Source organism: Fusarium musae, chromosome 5 (genome assembly GCF_019915245.1).
Source record: "Fusarium musae strain F31 chromosome 5, whole genome shotgun sequence".
NCBI lineage: Eukaryota > Fungi > Ascomycota > Sordariomycetes > Hypocreales > Nectriaceae > Fusarium > Fusarium musae.
Window position 1 is genome coordinate 1,782,231 of NC_058391.1, and position 17,381 is coordinate 1,799,611.

A 17,381-nucleotide genomic window follows, 5' to 3' on the forward strand; every position below is an offset into this window, starting at 1 on the left:
AAAGGGGGCTTGGGGGTAGCTCAAGAAATCGTCCCGCAGGCAGGAAATGAGAAGGAAAAGAGAGGAATCTTCTGGTATTGTTAGAGTTTAGGTTTCTCCAAGTTATTTAATAAGTAAGTTGATTTAGGTGTAGGCAGCCGTTCCACTTGGAGCCTCTCGGGGAATGCATTCATGTACAACGAAGCGGTTGGCTGCAGGCTGCAACCCATTTTAGGCGAGGCCTATTCAGGGCAGCTCTATCTGTCTGTGCCTTAGCTTCTTGGCCCCTCTGAGCCACAAGGATCCAATTGGATGGATCCGCTTCAGGAACTTGAGGTGAAGTGCAGCGAATCAACCCCCGCCTAGTATAAGCTCCTTGGGACCTATAATTTTGGCCTTGTCCGGTTAGTTTACAACCTTTGATGATTCTTTATCACAGTTTATCAATCAGCATACATGCCATTGTAAAACTCAATATCGGTCAAGTATGAAAATTAATGCTGGCGTTCTTCGTAACCGTGACCCATTCCATAAGTCCGAGTCTGGATGTATCAGTCTCGTAAAAGAGTTTACCTATGGGTATTTGTGTCTTATAAGACGCATCTCACAACTGGGACATTTACGAGCGACCTTCCCTCGACGAGTTTCAACTTCAGAAATCCCGGGCATGAGATCGTGCCTAGGACTGGCTTGTGGAGTGAGAAGCCGGTATATAGTCGTATACTAATATTTTCGACGAGACATGTTGGAGGGAGGTTAATCTATGCGGGACAGTGGCCTGGGGACGACGAGATTACGGAGTATCATCATCATAATACCCAGGGGTGTCTACATATTTGTATGTCTGCTCGGGCAGGTTTTTAGCTTTGTGAGATCATCCAAGATCGTCCAGGCACGCCAGGCACAAGATATGGAGGCGAAAAGCTTGGAAAACAAGCTGAATTAAGCTGACGGAGCTGGCTCTTGAGCAACCAGCCACCAAACGTAAACTGGTGACGTCCTGTGAAGAAAACTTCGACTTGTCGCGACCATGACGCGTGAACGTTTGAGCCAATCGGGCGGTTCCCCTTGCTTCAAACGGTTCTGCTCCCACAGGCAAGAATCTCATTGTTTTCGCAGCTAAACTTGTTTGCGCAACGGTAGTCACGTGAAATCACTCCCAATTCTCAAACCTGCCTCCGAATTTTCCTTCAAAGGTCTGTTCACATTCTGGTCCGTCCAGGAGAGACCTCTTCAGGTGTAGCGTCTGTAAGCATTCGGGCGTAGTGCTTAAATAGCGCAGCAGCCAAGAGCTGACCATTTGTGCTTGTGGAGCCACCTCTAGCGATAGCAGTGCCCAGCAACTGATCGCTACAGTGGGCACGTCCCTTAACAGTTAGCGGGGGCCACCTCCAGCCACGCTCAGAGTTACCCCCCCCAGCCTTCTATTTCTCTACCCAAGCTGGAGTGCACGGGAGTGGAGTGCACCGTGATTCACAGAGTACCTCACCTCAGTCGCCCACCAAACCTAGAGCCAAACTAAACAAACCAATCCACCTCATCCACCGCCGACCGCATTCCTGACCTTTGCATCCTGTCTCGCACGTCACCCTCTCGACCATCAGAAAAATCCTCACCTACGTACAGATATCAAATTCAGTTTCCCTCTTCGAACGAGCTTTTCCTGTGTTGATCTTGGTTTTTGTTTGTCCATCCGCTCGCAGCACACGGCGACTTGGCGACGGTTTTCTTTGTTACTATTATCACCACATTTCGCTTCGCTTCTTCTCACACATTTGAATACTTGATCAGCGACTCGCACAAAGCGACTACAAACGCATCCGCAGCTTTCGCGAAGCCTTTCCCTACGATTGTCGATTTTTTTGTCTACTTTTCTTGACGCAGCTTTCTCCTCAAACGTCACATTGTCACGCTTGAAGGATATGCTATTGTATGCGAGAAACAATTACCATTGACAATAATGACTACACGCAATTGACACCGCGTCCCCAACACCCAGGCCAACCAACACGATTTGTACAACCTTGGCCTCAGCATACAGATTGCGTACTGCACATAGCAACACATTCACTGCCATGGAACCCTTACGACTTAAGCCCAGACAGCCCGTCGAGGCCGACATAGAGAATTGGGATGACGATGACTTCGTGGTAGAAGGCGACGATCTATCCTTCCGCAGCCCATCTACTGCCACAAATAATCCTTCGCGACCATCCTCTTCAAGACGACGCGATTCTGGGTCATCCCACTTTTCATTTAGATCTGAATTCGAAGGAGAAGAAGAGCAACATGTCCATATCCCGGGAGATGACGAGAAGTCAACGCTGGATGCCATCGCCGCAGCCCAAAGTGCCGGCATCCCATTACCATCAAATGTTCCATCCTCTGCTCTCATGGGAGGTACTATCAAACGTCTTGGTGGACGAAAGATTCGCAAGATCATTCAAGACGATTGGGAGAACGATCTAGAGATCCCCGACTCCTCACAGGGTTTGAAGATGAAGAAACTAGAGCAACCCAAGTCCCCCGAGACCTCGCGACATGTCAGCTTTGGATCTACACATACTAGCCCTATGAGCTGGGGCAATTCACCTCCGACTTCCCCCTTTGACAAAGTCAACCGACGTGAGTCTTGTCAATCAATTCAGTCTATCCAAAGCATGCAGTCTATTCAGTCTGCCACAAGCAGTCTCTCTGCCGCCATAAATCTGGATAGATTTAAAGACGCTGATGACGACGATGACTTTTTTGGAGATGGAGGTGATACTATTAGAGCCTCCAAAAACCGTCAACTTCCGAAACCTGTTTCCTTTATCACACCGCCTACTCCTCAGAGAGAAGCCAAACCCTCCAACCCTGAGGATGATTTCGAGATGGATCTTGAACTTCCATCAGACGGAAAACTTAAACTTTCTACCAGAAAGGAGATCCCAAAGACACCTTCCAACCAGTCAGAGGATCTGGACTGGGGAGAAGGAAGCTTGGGCACTCGATATGGTGGTACGAGGCGAGACGCACGTTCTGCCCGAAGCTCAGCGGCTTCTGCGCTTAGCCCAAGTGTGTCAAGTTCTATCACTGCTGAAAGTGAAGATGAAACATTTGATGGACTTGTCCTCCCTCCAGGGCCTGTTAACTGGACTGAGAGGCTTCAACAAAGGCGGAAGAGTCGATCGCCCAACCGCATTTCCGAAGAACCTATTGTACCCGCAAAGAAGGTATCGGCAGCTGAAGCCGATAAGCCTGATTTTCTTGAAGGCCTTGATCTCGGCGAAGGCGATGTCTTTGATTCGAGCAAGCTCACTCTGCATAAGAACGTCAGAGTCAAGGAAACACGACCGGCGAGCCCTGCTCGACCCAAAGCGGCAGTGTCGCTCACATTTACACACAAACCACTCAATTCAACTCGGATACCTAGGTTGAATCACCATGAGCGAACACACTCAACGTCGTTGGAGCCTGTCTCCGAGAGCGGTGGCCCTATCCCGCAGCGCACTCGTCGTTCTCATTCCAGACTGGGTCACTCATCCCAATCCTCCATCGTCAGCCTACCAACTCCCACTACAACCTCGCCATCTCATGGACTGCCACCCACTCCACGCAGGAGGGAGGTTAATCTTCGCACCTCTACAAATTCACTTCGAACTGAACCGACAACCACTAGTGCTCAGCTGCTTAAGCAGAAACGCTCCCTACCTGCAATTCGTGGCCCGGCCAAGCAGCCTTCCTATCGTCATGAGAGGCCTCCTTCGAGGTCGGAGAACAATCGACCATCGTCTGGTGTGAGGCCAAAGACACCCACAGAACGTCAGCGACATGGCGCGACAGATAGCCCGGCAACTGTCCGCAAGTCTCATTTGCCATTTCTGCCTGCCGGCGCTTCTCAGTCGCAGTCACAGCACGTTGCTACAAAGCAGACTCGTGGATTCCGTCGACATGATTCAGACAACTCCATCAGTTCTATTGACCTACGCCCTAACTCTCGTACACTTTCCCGATCGACAATGCGATCACCCAGTCCAAATCATCGTCACCGCGCCACTGCCGATACTTGGGAGCGTCTGAGCAAGCCAAAGAACAAAAAGAACTTTGGCGATGGCCACGAATTGGACGGCTTTGATGATTTGCCCACATCCAAAGAAACTGAAACGAAGTACCTGAAGCAACCGACTAGCTCAGGACCAAAAGTTGCTTTGCGTAACAGGCTGTATCAAAACGTTCTGCCAGACCGGAACACTACCATGTCTCCATCAATCCCCCCTACCCCTCGACCATCCTTCACTCCTCACTTTGCTCGCGACACAGCTGCAAGTAGAATTGCCCGGGAGACTGCGCTGGCTCAGCGGGTCCCTAGCAGTGGCCCGTTAACGCCTCTAAGCTCCCAGCGTGTCGCTCACCTTTCCTCGCGAGGCAATCTGACGCCTACCATTCCTCAGTCTAACATTCGATCGAGAAAGCACAAGCGACCACAACAGACCAAGCCACACCTAATCTCAAACTTGAATAGTGGCAAAGAGTCTAAGAGTAAGTTTACCAGACCTCGCGTTGATACTATCGCTAACAAAAAACAGTGGTGAATGGTATGTTCTATAATGCAGACACATACAGATGGGAAGGCAATGAGAACGCCCTGAATGTTTTTGAACCCCCTGTACAAACACCTACCCAAGCTGTTGTCTTAAGCAATACCCGCGAGAAGGAAACGTCGACACCTCGTCCTGCACTCATTACCAACATTAGCGCCACCAAGGGCGTTCAAGTTGTTGGTGGCATGGTTTTTGATCCACAGAACATGTGCTGGCTTAAACTTGATAATCCTGCTAAGCCTACCTCTGAGACCAGCGACACTATGGATGGCTTTGACGCGCTGGACGACGAAGACGTTTTCAAGGATATTCCTGACTTGGAAGATAACGCTACTGCCGACGACGAGGGCGCTCAGGGTCGCGTTAGCGACATCAAGGACGAGTGGCTCGTCGGCGAAGAATTTGATGTTGGGCCTGAATTCATCAGGCGGCAACGAGAAGAAGAAGATCGGTGGAGAAAGAAGTGCGAGAAATGGATCGGCCGAGGATCCAGAGATCGCGAAACCTGGCGTTGGACGATACGCGAGCTTGTCTCACAGTTTGACGATTTGGCGGCTATGTGAGAAAACTCGAGCCTCATGGCTCTTTGCCATTCTTCGGCATCACTGTTAAGCAACAACTTGTAATACGCACACTCACCATGCCGAGCAATTGTGGACACACACAATATGGCAGAGTCACCTACACGATTTATGGAACAAACAACTGATTGTCATGAAAGGGATTACGGCTGGATACCCCGGGTGGTTTGGGTCAACACGACTCACTCTGGTTTTTGATATTTTTGTTGCTCAATTTTGTTTTGTTTTTTTGCCAGCGCCAAAGGGATATTGATGACGACCATGTACTATATGGCAAAAAAGGGGCTGGGCTGGCTTTGGGTTCTGGGGAATGATAGAAAAAAATGGCGGCCAGCGGCAAACCCCCTTACGGCTGGGAAGCTGGGCTATTTAATGACGAGATGAACTTTACGACCTGCTTTATTAGCCACGACATTCTTTTATTCATTTCTTTTGTGGTCTAGTTAGAATTTATATCAAATGAGATGCTTATAACAATACGAGAATGCCCTTGTGGTTGAAACTGTTGTGATATGAACGGACTCCAAACACTTTTGTTTATTATCTAGCGTATAGTATGAAAAACCCTCTACGTGAACAACACTAAAAGTCGTCAAACCCATAACCATTTTTAGAACAAGAAACTCCCGCGAATGGTTGAGCAGCTGGTATCTACTTCTGCTTTGTGCTCTCCTTCTCCTTCTTTGCCTTTTTGCTGTTACTTTTAGGATCCAGACCTCTTCGGCGCATGGCATTCCTTCGTCCCTTCTCCATGTACTCCTTATCCTCCTCCTCATCCCAACCGCCAAAGTCGTCATCAGGCTTGGTCTTGCCTGTATCCTCATCATCTGTGGCGATAGGTGTTCTATCGATGACCTCTTCCTCGTCAGCGAGGCCAGTAGAACGGTCACGAGCGTTGGAGGCATTGGCGGGTGTGGGGCCGATCTTATGGAACTTGGCAACGAAGAAACCGTCCACGTTGTAGGTGTGAGGGTAGTATCGACGGGTGTGGCGCATAGAGGGGTCGAACTTCTTGCCCATGTAGCTGGTGAAGCCCTCCTTTCCAAATGCGAGACCAGCATCAACGAGGCGAACATTGGGGCGACGAGAGAGGGCGTATTGAACGACTTGTTCGTTCTCCTCGACGGTGACGGAACAGGTTGAGTAAACAATGTAGCCGCCCGTCTTGGAGCTATGGTTGACTGAGTCAATGGCGGCGAGAACAAGCTGCTTCTGAATATGGGGGAGTTGCATGAAGTCACGCTCTGTCTTGTTGGTCTTGACACTAGGATCCTTTGCAATAACACCAGTTCCAGAGCAGGGAGCATCGAGAAGAACACGATCGAAACCACCCATAGGCTTGGGGAACTCACGGGCATCGTAGTTCGAGACAATGACGTTGCGCGTTCCAAGACGGTGAATGTTACCAATCAGACCCTTAGCACGAGCCTTGTTGGGATCGTTAGCCACGACGATACCGGTGTTCTTCATCATAGCAGCCATGTAAGTAGTCTTTCCACCGGGGGCAGCGGCCATATCGAGCACGCGCTCGTTCTCCTGGGGGTCGAGAGCCATGCAGGGCAAGAAAGAGGATGCAGCTTGGAGAATGTAGTGACCGGCAAGATACTCAGGAGTAGCACCGAGGGGTACGCTACTCTCGAAGACCTGGAGACCAACCTTGGACCACTTTCCGACGGGCTCAAGAGTAACACCACGGTTGATAAGAGCCTGGGCAAGATCACGACGATGAGTGCGCAGAGTGTTTGTTCGAATGACGACAGGACGGGCCGACTCGTTAGCCTCGAAGAAAGCAAAAGCCTCACGAGGGGTGAAGAGATTAAAGAGCTTCTCAGCGAGATACTCGGAGTAGCCATAGTAAGAGCAAATATCCTTGAGAAGTTGTGATGTGTACTCGACTCTTGAACGACCCTCCTCGGACAGGTTGGCGAAGTCGTCGAGGACGCGGATGTTTTCGGTGATTCTTGTTCGCAGAAGCTGCAAGTCGGGGGCTAGGAGGGCGGTTGTCTTCTTTGAGAGCTCATCGTCGCTGTCTTCATCGGACAGAATATGAGGCTTGTCGCCGTGGATGTTGGTCTGGAGAGCCTCTTGTGCCATCTCAGCCTCTGCTTCGGCAGCTTCCTCTGCCATTTGAGCATCTAATTTCCGTGAAAGACCGGCGATATTGGCGGCTGTGAGCTTCTCCTCGGCGTCGGACTCGTCCTCGTCCTCAGAGAACATAGCTTTCGTGTTCTTGCCTCCAGCATCTTCATCGGAGTCGAATACAGAGTCATCGTCGTCTGAACCGAGGAAATCGTCGCCAAGTCCGGCGCCGCCTCCCAGATCTGAATCGTCCTCGAGATCTTCAAGGTCAAACTCATCGTCCATCTCCTCATCGGACACATCCTCCAGCGCCGGCGCCGGGGCCTTCTTGTTCTTCTTCACCTTGCCATTGGCCTTTGGCTCTGGAGCAGGCGCCGCAGCCTTTGCAGGCTTGGTGACCTTTGTCTTCTTGCCATCCTTCTTAGCGGCGACACCATTTCGCTTGGGCTCGATGACCGTCCTCTCCTTTGTGTTGGTCTTTCGCTTCTTCTTCTCGGGCGCCTCGACGACGGGATCGACAGGTAGACCGGCCTTGCGCTTGAGTTTTGCAAAGTGTTCCTCGGAAAGGGGTTGAGGAGGACCCTGCTTCTTCATACGACGTCCGACACCCATTTTGAAGTGAAAAGAACAACAATTGCAATTGAAAAGTTGTCAGGGATTTAGTTCGACCGAGATGCAAAATAGATCTGGTCTTGGTTCTTGGGCCTAGGAAAAGTTACAATAGATCGCGCCCCGCCGAAACTTTTTTCTGCAGACGCTGCGATTGCCAGGGTCTGATAAGCGGCAGAACTTCGTATCGGATCGCCGAAAATGTACCTTATGTAATCTCTTGTGGGCAGCTTGAGCTTGCTCTGTTAGGTGTGTTCAATGACGATGGTTGATGAAGCTGGCTAGAACCTACTATTGATCGGTTCCTATTGTTGCCAAATAGAGGCTATTAACATCTTGACTATAATTTTAGAGTCCTATACATTCGGAAGACTCTCTCTACTATCCTCCAACTTTCTCTCCTTTGCATTCATCATCGCCGATCAACCCCGCCTCCGTCGAGCTCACAGTTATCACAACGAAGCCATCATCATGTCTGAAACCGCTTTCGCCCAAACATTTCTGGCATCGCTAGAGTCGCGGCCTATCCGACTCTCTGCTGACCATGTCGAAGACCCCAAGACTTACCCTGCTCGACCACCTGTATGGACTTTGTGCTCTTCTTCCACGGCACATGCTAATACCAGCTCTAGTACATCATCCCCCGCATGCCCAAGGCCATGAGCAAACCCAACAACCTTGCTCCCGGCTCCGAACGAAGCATCACCGTGTCACTCAAGTCACTTCGCAACCCTCCTCTGAGCATCAAGCTCGCTTCTCAATCCCTAGACACCTCAATCCTGGACATCAAGGCCAACATCGAGAAGCAGACAAGGATACCCGCCGCCAAGACTAAGTTGTTGCACAACAAGAAGCCTATCCCTGATAGCAAGATTCTTAAGGACCTACTAGGTGAGACGGATATGTCTATTGAGTTTACGGTTATGGTTATTGGAGGTGCCGCTGCTATTCCACCAGAAGAGCCTGAGGCCACCCCTGAGGCCCAACCCGTAGGCGCCCAAGCCTTACAGACGGAGGCCTTCTGGAGTGACCTGAAAGGATTCTTGATGCAACGACTAAAAGATGAAGCCGAGGCCGAACGTCTCTCTGGGCTTTTCAAATCAAGTTGGGAGTCGAATCAAGCAAACCCATAGAAGGTGACGATATTTAGAAGCAATGAGAGCATGACAGAGACAATCGGATAGATAGATGATAGAATGCCAATAGTTGCCACATACCAGCATACGGTTTTATTTCCCGTGGTACGTACGATACATGGTCAGTGTCGGCGATTGTGCGAATTTAAGTCTCGCCCCCAGAAGCAAACTCGTTGGTTTGCGTCCCTGGAGGAAACGAAACATTTCATGATCCCCGCGCGTTTGTTCCACCCCCTCACTATGCACTCCTACTCATTTGCTTGTTTTGGTGTCTCAACTCTTGAAACAGCCATAGGTATGTTCAAATTCCGTGTCCACCAGCTTCTATATGGGAACGCGGGCGGCGGTTGGGTAGTCGGTGACAGCGCGCTTAACCAGCAAGACCCTTGCTGACGGTCTTGAGGATGGAGTCGTATTCAATGTCATCAGTGTCGTTAGCCTGAAGCTCGGTGGCAATGCCAGTGAGCGATCGCTTAAGAGCCTCCTTGGAGGAAGCGTAGATCATCTTGGGCTGTAGTTGGGTGTTAGTGGGGGGCCTGAATCAGACGCATTGCCAAGCAATATCGCGTGTCTACGTACCTGGATACCGGCATCATCGGGAGACCAGGCGATAAAGGTGATCTTGTTTCTGTCCGATTGTCAGTGATTTGGGCCACGTGCAGGCCAGGGAAGAAGGACTGCATACCGGATACCATCGCCAGAGGCCAGGCTGTACTCGAAGTCATAGACGGCGTAACGGGGACCCTTGCCAACAGCGCCCTATAGAAGATGTTAGAATTGGTGATTCGGCGTCATTCCACGTTCGTCGGGTTGGCATGCGTACAGTTCGGCTCTTGGAGGTAGCGTTGACGAGCTTCTCACGGAAGTCCTCCCAGTCGCTGTTGTCGGAGGCGTGCTCGACAACGATCTCCTTGTAGTCGTCGGAAAGCTTGTAGACGATGTACTTGTACTTCTTGTTAAGCTTCAGGTCGTTAAAGGCAGTTATGCAGTCCTGCGAAACGGTGGCACTGTATTTCGAAAAAGCAAAGTTTAACGTTAGCGCCGTTGTCTCAAATAATGCTGTCTGGGTAGCTGTTGCATGTTTGCCCCGCGCCAGGCGTCATAATCATGGTCGAGGGGAAGGGGAGATGAGCAGCGAAGTGAGGCTCAGCCGCGGGGAAGTGAGGATTTCATGGGCGCACGAGGATCAAACAGCTGAAGAAGAGAGTGACAGGACGAACCCAGATTGAGACTGTGAATTATCATTAGATTCAGGTTATTTTTGGTGGCTTTATAGGGGAGCTTACCATGATTGCGGTCTACGTCAGGAGACGGGATGTTAAGGATGAGGGGTGGACGGGCTGGCGGGGAGCTCTGAGTTAGCTAATAGACCTCAAGTACAGGCTGTAAGAGGATGAAATTTTGGTTGGTGGTGGAGGAGAGCAAAGAGGCTCTCGGCGTACGTACAGAGTGGATTGAAGTGTAGGAGAGAAAATCGACAGTCTCACGATGCAGAGCGAAGCGAAGCAAAAGGACAAAGTCGATGGAAACGGGCGTGAGAGTGAGTGGGTTGTATCTCTTGGGTTAGTTCGGTTTAGGCGGTAGAGAGAGAGAATTGCCTTGTATTGTCCCATAGAAAGGCGGGGCCGTTGCGGGAGAAACTTGAGTCGAGTCTCCCCTCTCTTGGGTGTCCTTCTCTTGGTGGGGGTTGCCTGTAAGGATAGCTTCACGTGACTGGACAAGAGTGTATGTCAGTAGAACATTACCTACAGGAAAACTACAGGTAACTACCTACTTGGTTCAATACTACATGACTTGTTGATATCTTTCTTGGCCTGTTTACACTAGACTCTTGTCTTGTATACATATGCAATGGTATCTATCACTTACGAAACTGTCTACTGTTGGTGTCTGTTCTTGAGATCGCATAACTCACCCTTGTCGTAAACTCGTCATCTCTTGTCTGTTCATGCAATGAACCCCTGCTCCATCTCGGCGACTCGGAACTTGCCTTATACAGTCCTAATGCAAACAATCGATCCAAACATATCAGCATGTTACTCAAAGTACTACTAATGTAAAGTCACATAAAAGATAAGAGACCAGGTGTTTCAATGCTTTTGTTTCTTGCCTCTCTTTTTTAAACTTTTAGTATCTCATATCTTTTCATGCTAATGCTACAATCGATGCTATAATACATGGCTTTCAAAATCTAGCCTGAAAATCCGTAAGGGGTATGAAGACAAATGCCGTGGTCCGACAACCGATAGAGAGGAGATGAGCTTGCAAGACCACTTTACCCGTCCCAAGATAACACGTAAACCATTGTGCGCCATTCATCCGTCCAGCTTTTTAGTGATACAGCACAACATAAAGTCATATCATTCCGTCTTTTACATCATACCTCCCATACCGCCCATTCCTCCCATGCCGCCCATGCCACCCATAGGAGGACCACCAGGTCCCTTCTCCTCAGGGGCGTCGACGATGGCAACCTCAGTGGTACCCAGAAGAGAGGCAACACCGCTAGCATCGATGAGACCAGTGCGGACGACCTTGAAGGGGTCAAGGATACCGGCGTTGATCATGTCAACGTACTCGCCCTTGGAGCTATCGAAACCCTTGTTGAAGTCACCAGCGTGCTCGTCAGTGAGCTTACCGACAACAACGGAGCTCTCAAGACCGGCGTTCTCGATGATGGTTCGGGCAGGGCGTGTAATGGCGTTCTTGACGATGCTGACACCGAGCTGCTGGTCGAAGTTGGCAGTAGGAACCTCGTTGAGAGCGTGGGCAGAGGCCTTGATGAGGGCAGTACCACCACCGGGCAGGATACCCTCCTCAACGGCGGCACGGGTGGCATTCAGGGCATCGACGAATCGGTCCTTCTTCTCACCGACCTCAACCTCAGAGGAGCCACCAACCTTGATGACGGCAACACCGCCAGAGAGCTTAGCAAGACGCTCCTGGAGCTTCTCCTTCTCATACTCAGAGGTGGTAGGGTCAGCAATGACGCCACGGATCTGCTCGCATCGCTGAGCAATAGCGTCCTTGCTGCCGCTGCCGTTCAGGACAATGGTGTCCTCCTTTGTGATGGTGATAGAACCGGTGGAGCCAAGCATGTCAGGGGTGGCCTTGTCAAGCTTGATGTCAAGCTCATCAGTGAAGACAGTACCGTCGGTGAGGATAGCAAGATCGCCGAGGATGGACTTGCGGTTGTCACCGAAGCCAGGGGCCTTGACAGCAGCAACCTGGAGCTGGCCACGGAGCTTGTTCAGAATGCAGACAGCGAGGGCCTCACCCTCAATGTCCTCAGCAATGATGACAAGAGGTCGTCGCTGCTGGGTAGAGACCTCAAGAGCGGGGATGATGTCCTGAACAGCAGAGATCTTCTTCTCGGAGAGGAGGATGAGAGGGTTCTCAAACTCGACCTTCTGGGACTTGGTGTCGGTGATGAAGTAGGGGGAGACGAAGCCACGGTCGAATCGCATACCCTCGGTGACCTCGAGCTCATCGGCAACGGTCTTCCCCTCCTTGCAGGTGATGACACCCTCCTTGCCGACCTTCTCCATGGCGTTGGCAATCATCTGGCCGATGTGGACATCACCGTTGGCGGAGATGGTAGCGACCTGAGCGATCTCAGCGCTGGTGGTAATATCACGCTTGTTCTTCTGGAGAAACTCGACGACGGCCTCAACAGCAGCCTGGATACCGCGGCGGAGGTCCATAGGGTTGCAGCCAGCGGCAACGTTCTTGACGGTCTCGGAGAAGATGGCACGGGCGAGAACGGTAGCGGTGGTGGTACCGTCACCGGCAACCTCGTTGGTCTTGGAAGCAACATCTTGGAGGAGCTTGGCACCAAGGTTCTCGAACTTGTCCTTGAGGCTGACAGCGCGGGCAACGGTCACACCATCTGTAATAAGTTAGCTGGAAGCTTGAAAATGGTTAATGGGGCTTCTACGAACCCTTGGTGATCTTGGGAGATCCAAAGCTGGACTCAATGAGGACGTTTCGGCCCTTAGGACCGAGTGTAGTAGCAACAGCCTTAGCGAGGGTATCGACACCAGCGAGGAGAGCAGCACGGCCCTCGACGCCGAACTTGAGCTCCTATAGGATGAGTTAGTATACAAATGGGATCTTGTGACGTCGTAGTATCATCATACCTTGTGAGCAAATCGGACCTGCTGGCTGAGGCTGCCAGCTCGGTACTTGGTAGCCGCTGAGGAGAGGACGGAAGCCCGAGCCCGGGTGCTCAATGCGCGCTGCATGATTGTGGAATTAAGAGGGGGTATATGGGGAGAATTACAAGCAAAGGAGAAAAAAGAGAAACGCTCGTGAGGAATTCGACCTTGGGATGGGACGGACGAGTCAGAGTCAGAGGAGGAGAGGGTTAGAGTGAGGGAGACAAAAGGTTGATATGATGGCGACTGAGAAGCTCTCAAAAAAATGGAATCGTCCCCGTCGCTCGGAGTGTCGGTCTCGGCAAAACCCAGCGGCGAGGCTAGCCTTGATACGTACTAGCGCCACCGGCCATCGACTTCTACACCTTTCCAGCGACGTCTGTGAGACTCGCTGCTAAATGCCCTGAAAGGCCTGAAGATGGGGCATTCGAAGGCCTGGAACTCCTATTACCGGCGCCATAGCCGAGGACGGCATACAGAACTGGCTTTTGACGGATCACGAGCGGCTTTCGATCTCCAGACCGAGACTTTCAGTGCTTGAGCCTTGCTCCACGGTGAACGACTCCACTGCGCGATGTTGCATGACAAATGGCCCATCCGGGGTTCGCTCGTTTTCCATGGGGCTCAACGGTGTAAGCTGTCTGGGTAGACCAAGTGAGAGATACTGACAACGAATTTGTGTCATTAGGTATCGTATACTCATGTAACTGGCACTAAATAATATAACTTTCAATGTTGAAACTGTATCACATATCTAACTACATAATGTCTTATAATTGTTACCAGCTTGAGTTGGCGGGGAACATCGGATCAGTCATCCCAGATAGAAACAAGCTGAGGAAGACAACAGGGCAGGGATATCGAAACTGAGGTGGGCAGTGAGTAGTTGAAGCCAAGAACAGCCGTTATATTGACAAGTATCACATGACTCATCATCGCATTGGATATACCATCCAAGTCAAACAGTCGAGTCTTGGTCAAGACCAATCAAAATGTGAAATCATTCGAAGTTCTATTTGAGTACAGTCAACTCAATGAGCAAAGCAAGTGTCAATCAGACCTTGTCACTACATACATCAAATTGATCAAATGTATTCCATCCCCAGACGGTGAGGTCTGCTACTACTCTGCTGCTCGTTCCTCCAATCACTCACGAAGAGATGCGCTGGCGCTTGAACTTGCGCACCATACGGAAGAGAGATGATCGCTCACTTCGTTCGGCCCTATCGGAACCAACAGCGGCGGCCTTCATTTCCTGGGCGGCGTTGATGGCTTTGGCATCCTGCTGCGGGTCGGCGGGAGCCATCTGCTGGATTTGAAGAGCTTGCTCAACGAGCTCGCGAGCTTGTTTCTGGGAAGCTTCCTCAACAGCGCATCGGATGGTCTCGGGGAGTTCTTTCGACAAGTCGATGAAAAGCTGGTTGGCAGACGCGAGGGTCTGAGCGGCAGCCTGGTTGTTATAGATCTGAGGCTCGATAAGGTTACTCAAGTGAGTGACGGAAGCATTCATGGCTCTGTTTTGCTGCTCTAGAGTGTCGGTCTGCTTCTTGAAGAAACGGCTGTGTTCCCGAAGGCTAGCCTTGTGATTCAGAAACATGCTGTGCTGCTGCAGGAAGAGGTCATTCTGCTTCTGAGTCTGGCACTGGAAGATGTCGGCTTGCTGTCGTAGGAGACTGGTCTGCTGCTTAACAAGACTGGTTCGCTCCTGGGCCTGTTGCTGGAACATGGCATTCTGCTGCTGGAAGACATCGGCCTGCTGTCGAAGGAGTCCGCTTTGCTGTTGGACAAGTCCATCAGTCTGTCGTTGGAACATGTCATTCTGATGCTGCAGGAGGGCTGTCTGCTCTTGGAAGACTTCGCCTTGTTTCTTGAGATTAGAAACGTTCATGCGTAGGGGTCCAGTGGCGTCGGAAATGCCCTGCTCGATGGTATGCTCGACCATAGAGCACATGTCATCGTGGGGGTCGATGAAGTCCTGCTGAGTAGGGTTTGTGACCTCGCGATGCTGGATTATGGTGTTGCTAGCGTTGTAATAGCGCTGCTCAGCTTCCACAGCTTGAAGGTAGTGGTCAACACGGTTGGCGACTTCTTGATCAGTCTCGCGCTTGAGAGATGCCTGACGGACCTGGATGCCGAGTGCAACCTGCTCGCGGAAGTGGATGTATGACTGAGGAGCAGGAGCAAGTTGGCTACCTCGAAGGCGTCGAAGATAGGTGAGCGAGTTGAAGTCTTCGGCAACAGCATTGGCATCGAGAGTAGGCTCGGTGGTAGGGGGAAATTCTCCGTTGCGTCTGGCTTCAGCAACTTCGAGCGACATCATTTGGAGCTGACCAAAGTCATAGACCTGGCCGTTACGCATGGTAAATGTGGAGGTAGAGTCCCAGTTGTTGTAAGGGTATTTGGGAGTCTCGGGCCGGGAGAGGAAAGCCTCAATGGGCGACTCGGGGGGAGTGCTATCCATGCTTGAGATGCTACGCTTGTTGGACATGCTACGGCCAACGGAACTGAGACTCTCTGCTGTGGTGCCGCTCTCACTAGGAGCGGTCTTGCGATTGGCAACCATCTTCTTAAGATTGGCGACAACAGGAGACATGGGCTCATAATCAGGCATTGCCATCTGAGCATCAAACTCGGAATCGCTGTCCTCAAAAGTGAAGGAGAGCGGAGTACGGGCTGGAGTAGGACCCAACATGATGAAAACTTGTCGAATAGCAAGCAACGAAGCTCAAAAGATGAAGCAGAAGTGTTGTGTGCTTTGGTATAAGCAAAGATTGAGGTGGATATGCCTTGAGAGAATGAGCCTGAGGCAGCAGAAGAAGAGCACTTTACTTACACAAAGTGAATTAACATTCAATTTGTCTTGAGTCTTGCAAGAAGAATCAGAAAGGAACGAAGCCTGCGATGGAGTTCGCGTTGCAAAGCAAATGAGTGTTGAAGGAAGAGTGAGAACTGATGGTGAGTGTGGAAGAGGGATGAGAACAGATATGGTCCTCTCCATGAGCAGAGAGGAGATCATGCATACTCTCATTACTTAATTGACGGTACCAACCACAATAGGAAATTCTGGCAGAATTGCTATTGTTCAATTGATGCTCAAGTGTGACAATAGGGGGTGCATTTATGGAGTGGGGCTTGAAGCCATCACTGGCAGTGCCTGGCAGACGGCGGGAAATGTCAAGGCGGGCTCTATTACTGGCTTTGAGGAACATGAATTTGAACTGAATTCGATGTTCGATCGAATGATATCCCCGCTGGGTGTACGTGATATACGATGCTCCCGGTTTGACAGCTGAGGCTAGAAATCAGATGTAATGGAATGGACACTCATCGATTCTGGATTACACAAGGCATTGCAAACTCAAGTCACTGTTAACGGGCGAGAATACTAAAGAATCAATTGTGATCCTGTGAGCTTAAAAGCATAGATTCATTTCTTTCGTTGTTACTTGCATTTCTTGAGACTATCCTCGATCCATGGTCCTGATACCCCAACTCTGCGCATACGCTGTCACATCCTAATCAGATATCTAGCTGTCCATGAGATCGGCAAGACAAAATACATGATGATGTTACTGTTCCAAGTGTTCCTATCACCATGCACTGGGCCGTTGGATTTTGACTTAAGAATCAGAAGGGGGCGCATCTGTCGTCGAAGTTAGTAAATCATCGTGAACGAAACATCGAGGACACATACCAGAGAGCGAGCCAGTAGAATCAGCCGAGTCCTTTTCTTCTTCTTTCTTGACCTTGCTCTTGCTGGCAGGGGTCTTGGGCTTCACATCTTCATCGTCTTCGGACTCCTCCTTCTTGGCCTTACGAGGAGTGGCTCGCTTCTTGGCACTTCCAGCGCCCTCGGACTTGGCCTTGCGCTTGGGAGTTGAGGGAGCAGAGTCGACCCCGTTGCCGTTAGCGAGGGCACCGGGACGGCTGATGCCATGGGCCTTGAGCATTCGCTCATATCGCTTCTGGCTGTTGCGTAATGAGTTAGTGTTGATGATGGAGGAAGGGGGATGGTAACTTACGCCGCGGCCTTGGAGACGATGGCGAGCTCATCGGCAACAGCCTGAAAGTCAGGCTTGGTTGGTTAGTAGCGCAACGTGAGACGAAAGAGGGATTTGGACTTACTCGACCGTTACTGGTGTGTCCGATGCAGGACACAAGGAACTTGACCTGATCCGCAGGTTCTTGCTTGGACATGGCGGCGGTTGCTTGGGCTATGAGAGTGAGTGATGAGACCGAGACGAAGACAGGATAAAG

At 50.8% G+C, this 17,381-nt stretch overlaps 7 protein-coding genes across 7 annotated transcripts; 2 read left to right on the forward strand and 5 right to left on the reverse strand.

Moving 5' to 3' along the window:
- Positions 1–2,054: 2,054 nt before the first annotated feature.
- On the forward strand, positions 2,055–5,125 carry J7337_006943 (uncharacterized protein; the record flags this gene model as incomplete). Its single annotated transcript, XM_044824602.1, has 2 exons — positions 2,055–4,500; positions 4,548–5,125. The coding sequence occupies 2 exons, from the start codon at positions 2,055–2,057 to the stop codon at positions 5,123–5,125; spliced, it is 3,024 nt and encodes a 1,007-aa protein (XP_044680259.1).
- Positions 5,126–5,794: 669 nt separating this feature from the next.
- On the reverse strand, positions 5,795–7,834 carry J7337_006944 (uncharacterized protein; the record flags this gene model as incomplete). The annotated part of the gene is made up of 1 exon (XM_044824603.1): positions 5,795–7,834. One exon carries the CDS (start codon positions 7,832–7,834, stop codon positions 5,795–5,797), a length of 2,040 nt encoding a protein of 679 aa, XP_044680260.1.
- Positions 7,835–8,302: 468 nt separating this feature from the next.
- J7337_006945 (uncharacterized protein) lies at positions 8,303–8,964 on the forward strand (the record flags this gene model as incomplete). The annotated part of the gene is made up of 2 exons (XM_044824604.1): positions 8,303–8,413; positions 8,464–8,964. The coding sequence occupies 2 exons, from the start codon at positions 8,303–8,305 to the stop codon at positions 8,962–8,964; spliced, it is 612 nt and encodes a 203-aa protein (XP_044680261.1).
- A 373-nt stretch (positions 8,965–9,337) lies between these two features.
- Positions 9,338–10,902, reverse strand: COF1 (cofilin; the record flags this gene model as incomplete). The annotated part of the gene is made up of 5 exons (XM_044824605.1): positions 9,338–9,478; positions 9,547–9,595; positions 9,653–9,726; positions 9,791–9,974; positions 10,883–10,902. The coding sequence occupies 5 exons, from the start codon at positions 10,900–10,902 to the stop codon at positions 9,338–9,340; spliced, it is 468 nt and encodes a 155-aa protein (XP_044680262.1).
- Positions 10,903–11,339: 437 nt separating this feature from the next.
- Positions 11,340–13,211, reverse strand: HSP60 (chaperonin; the record flags this gene model as incomplete). Its single annotated transcript, XM_044824606.1, has 3 exons — positions 11,340–12,856; positions 12,909–13,050; positions 13,107–13,211. 3 exons carry the CDS (start codon positions 13,209–13,211, stop codon positions 11,340–11,342), a joined length of 1,764 nt encoding a protein of 587 aa, XP_044680263.1.
- Positions 13,212–14,274: 1,063 nt separating this feature from the next.
- Positions 14,275–15,816, reverse strand: J7337_006948 (uncharacterized protein; the record flags this gene model as incomplete). The annotated part of the gene is made up of 1 exon (XM_044824607.1): positions 14,275–15,816. One exon carries the CDS (start codon positions 15,814–15,816, stop codon positions 14,275–14,277), a length of 1,542 nt encoding a protein of 513 aa, XP_044680264.1.
- A 928-nt stretch (positions 15,817–16,744) lies between these two features.
- On the reverse strand, positions 16,745–17,321 carry J7337_006949 (uncharacterized protein; the record flags this gene model as incomplete). Its single annotated transcript, XM_044824608.1, has 4 exons — positions 16,745–16,767; positions 16,819–17,093; positions 17,147–17,199; positions 17,250–17,321. 4 exons carry the CDS (start codon positions 17,319–17,321, stop codon positions 16,745–16,747), a joined length of 423 nt encoding a protein of 140 aa, XP_044680265.1.
- Positions 17,322–17,381: the final 60 nt, after the last annotated feature.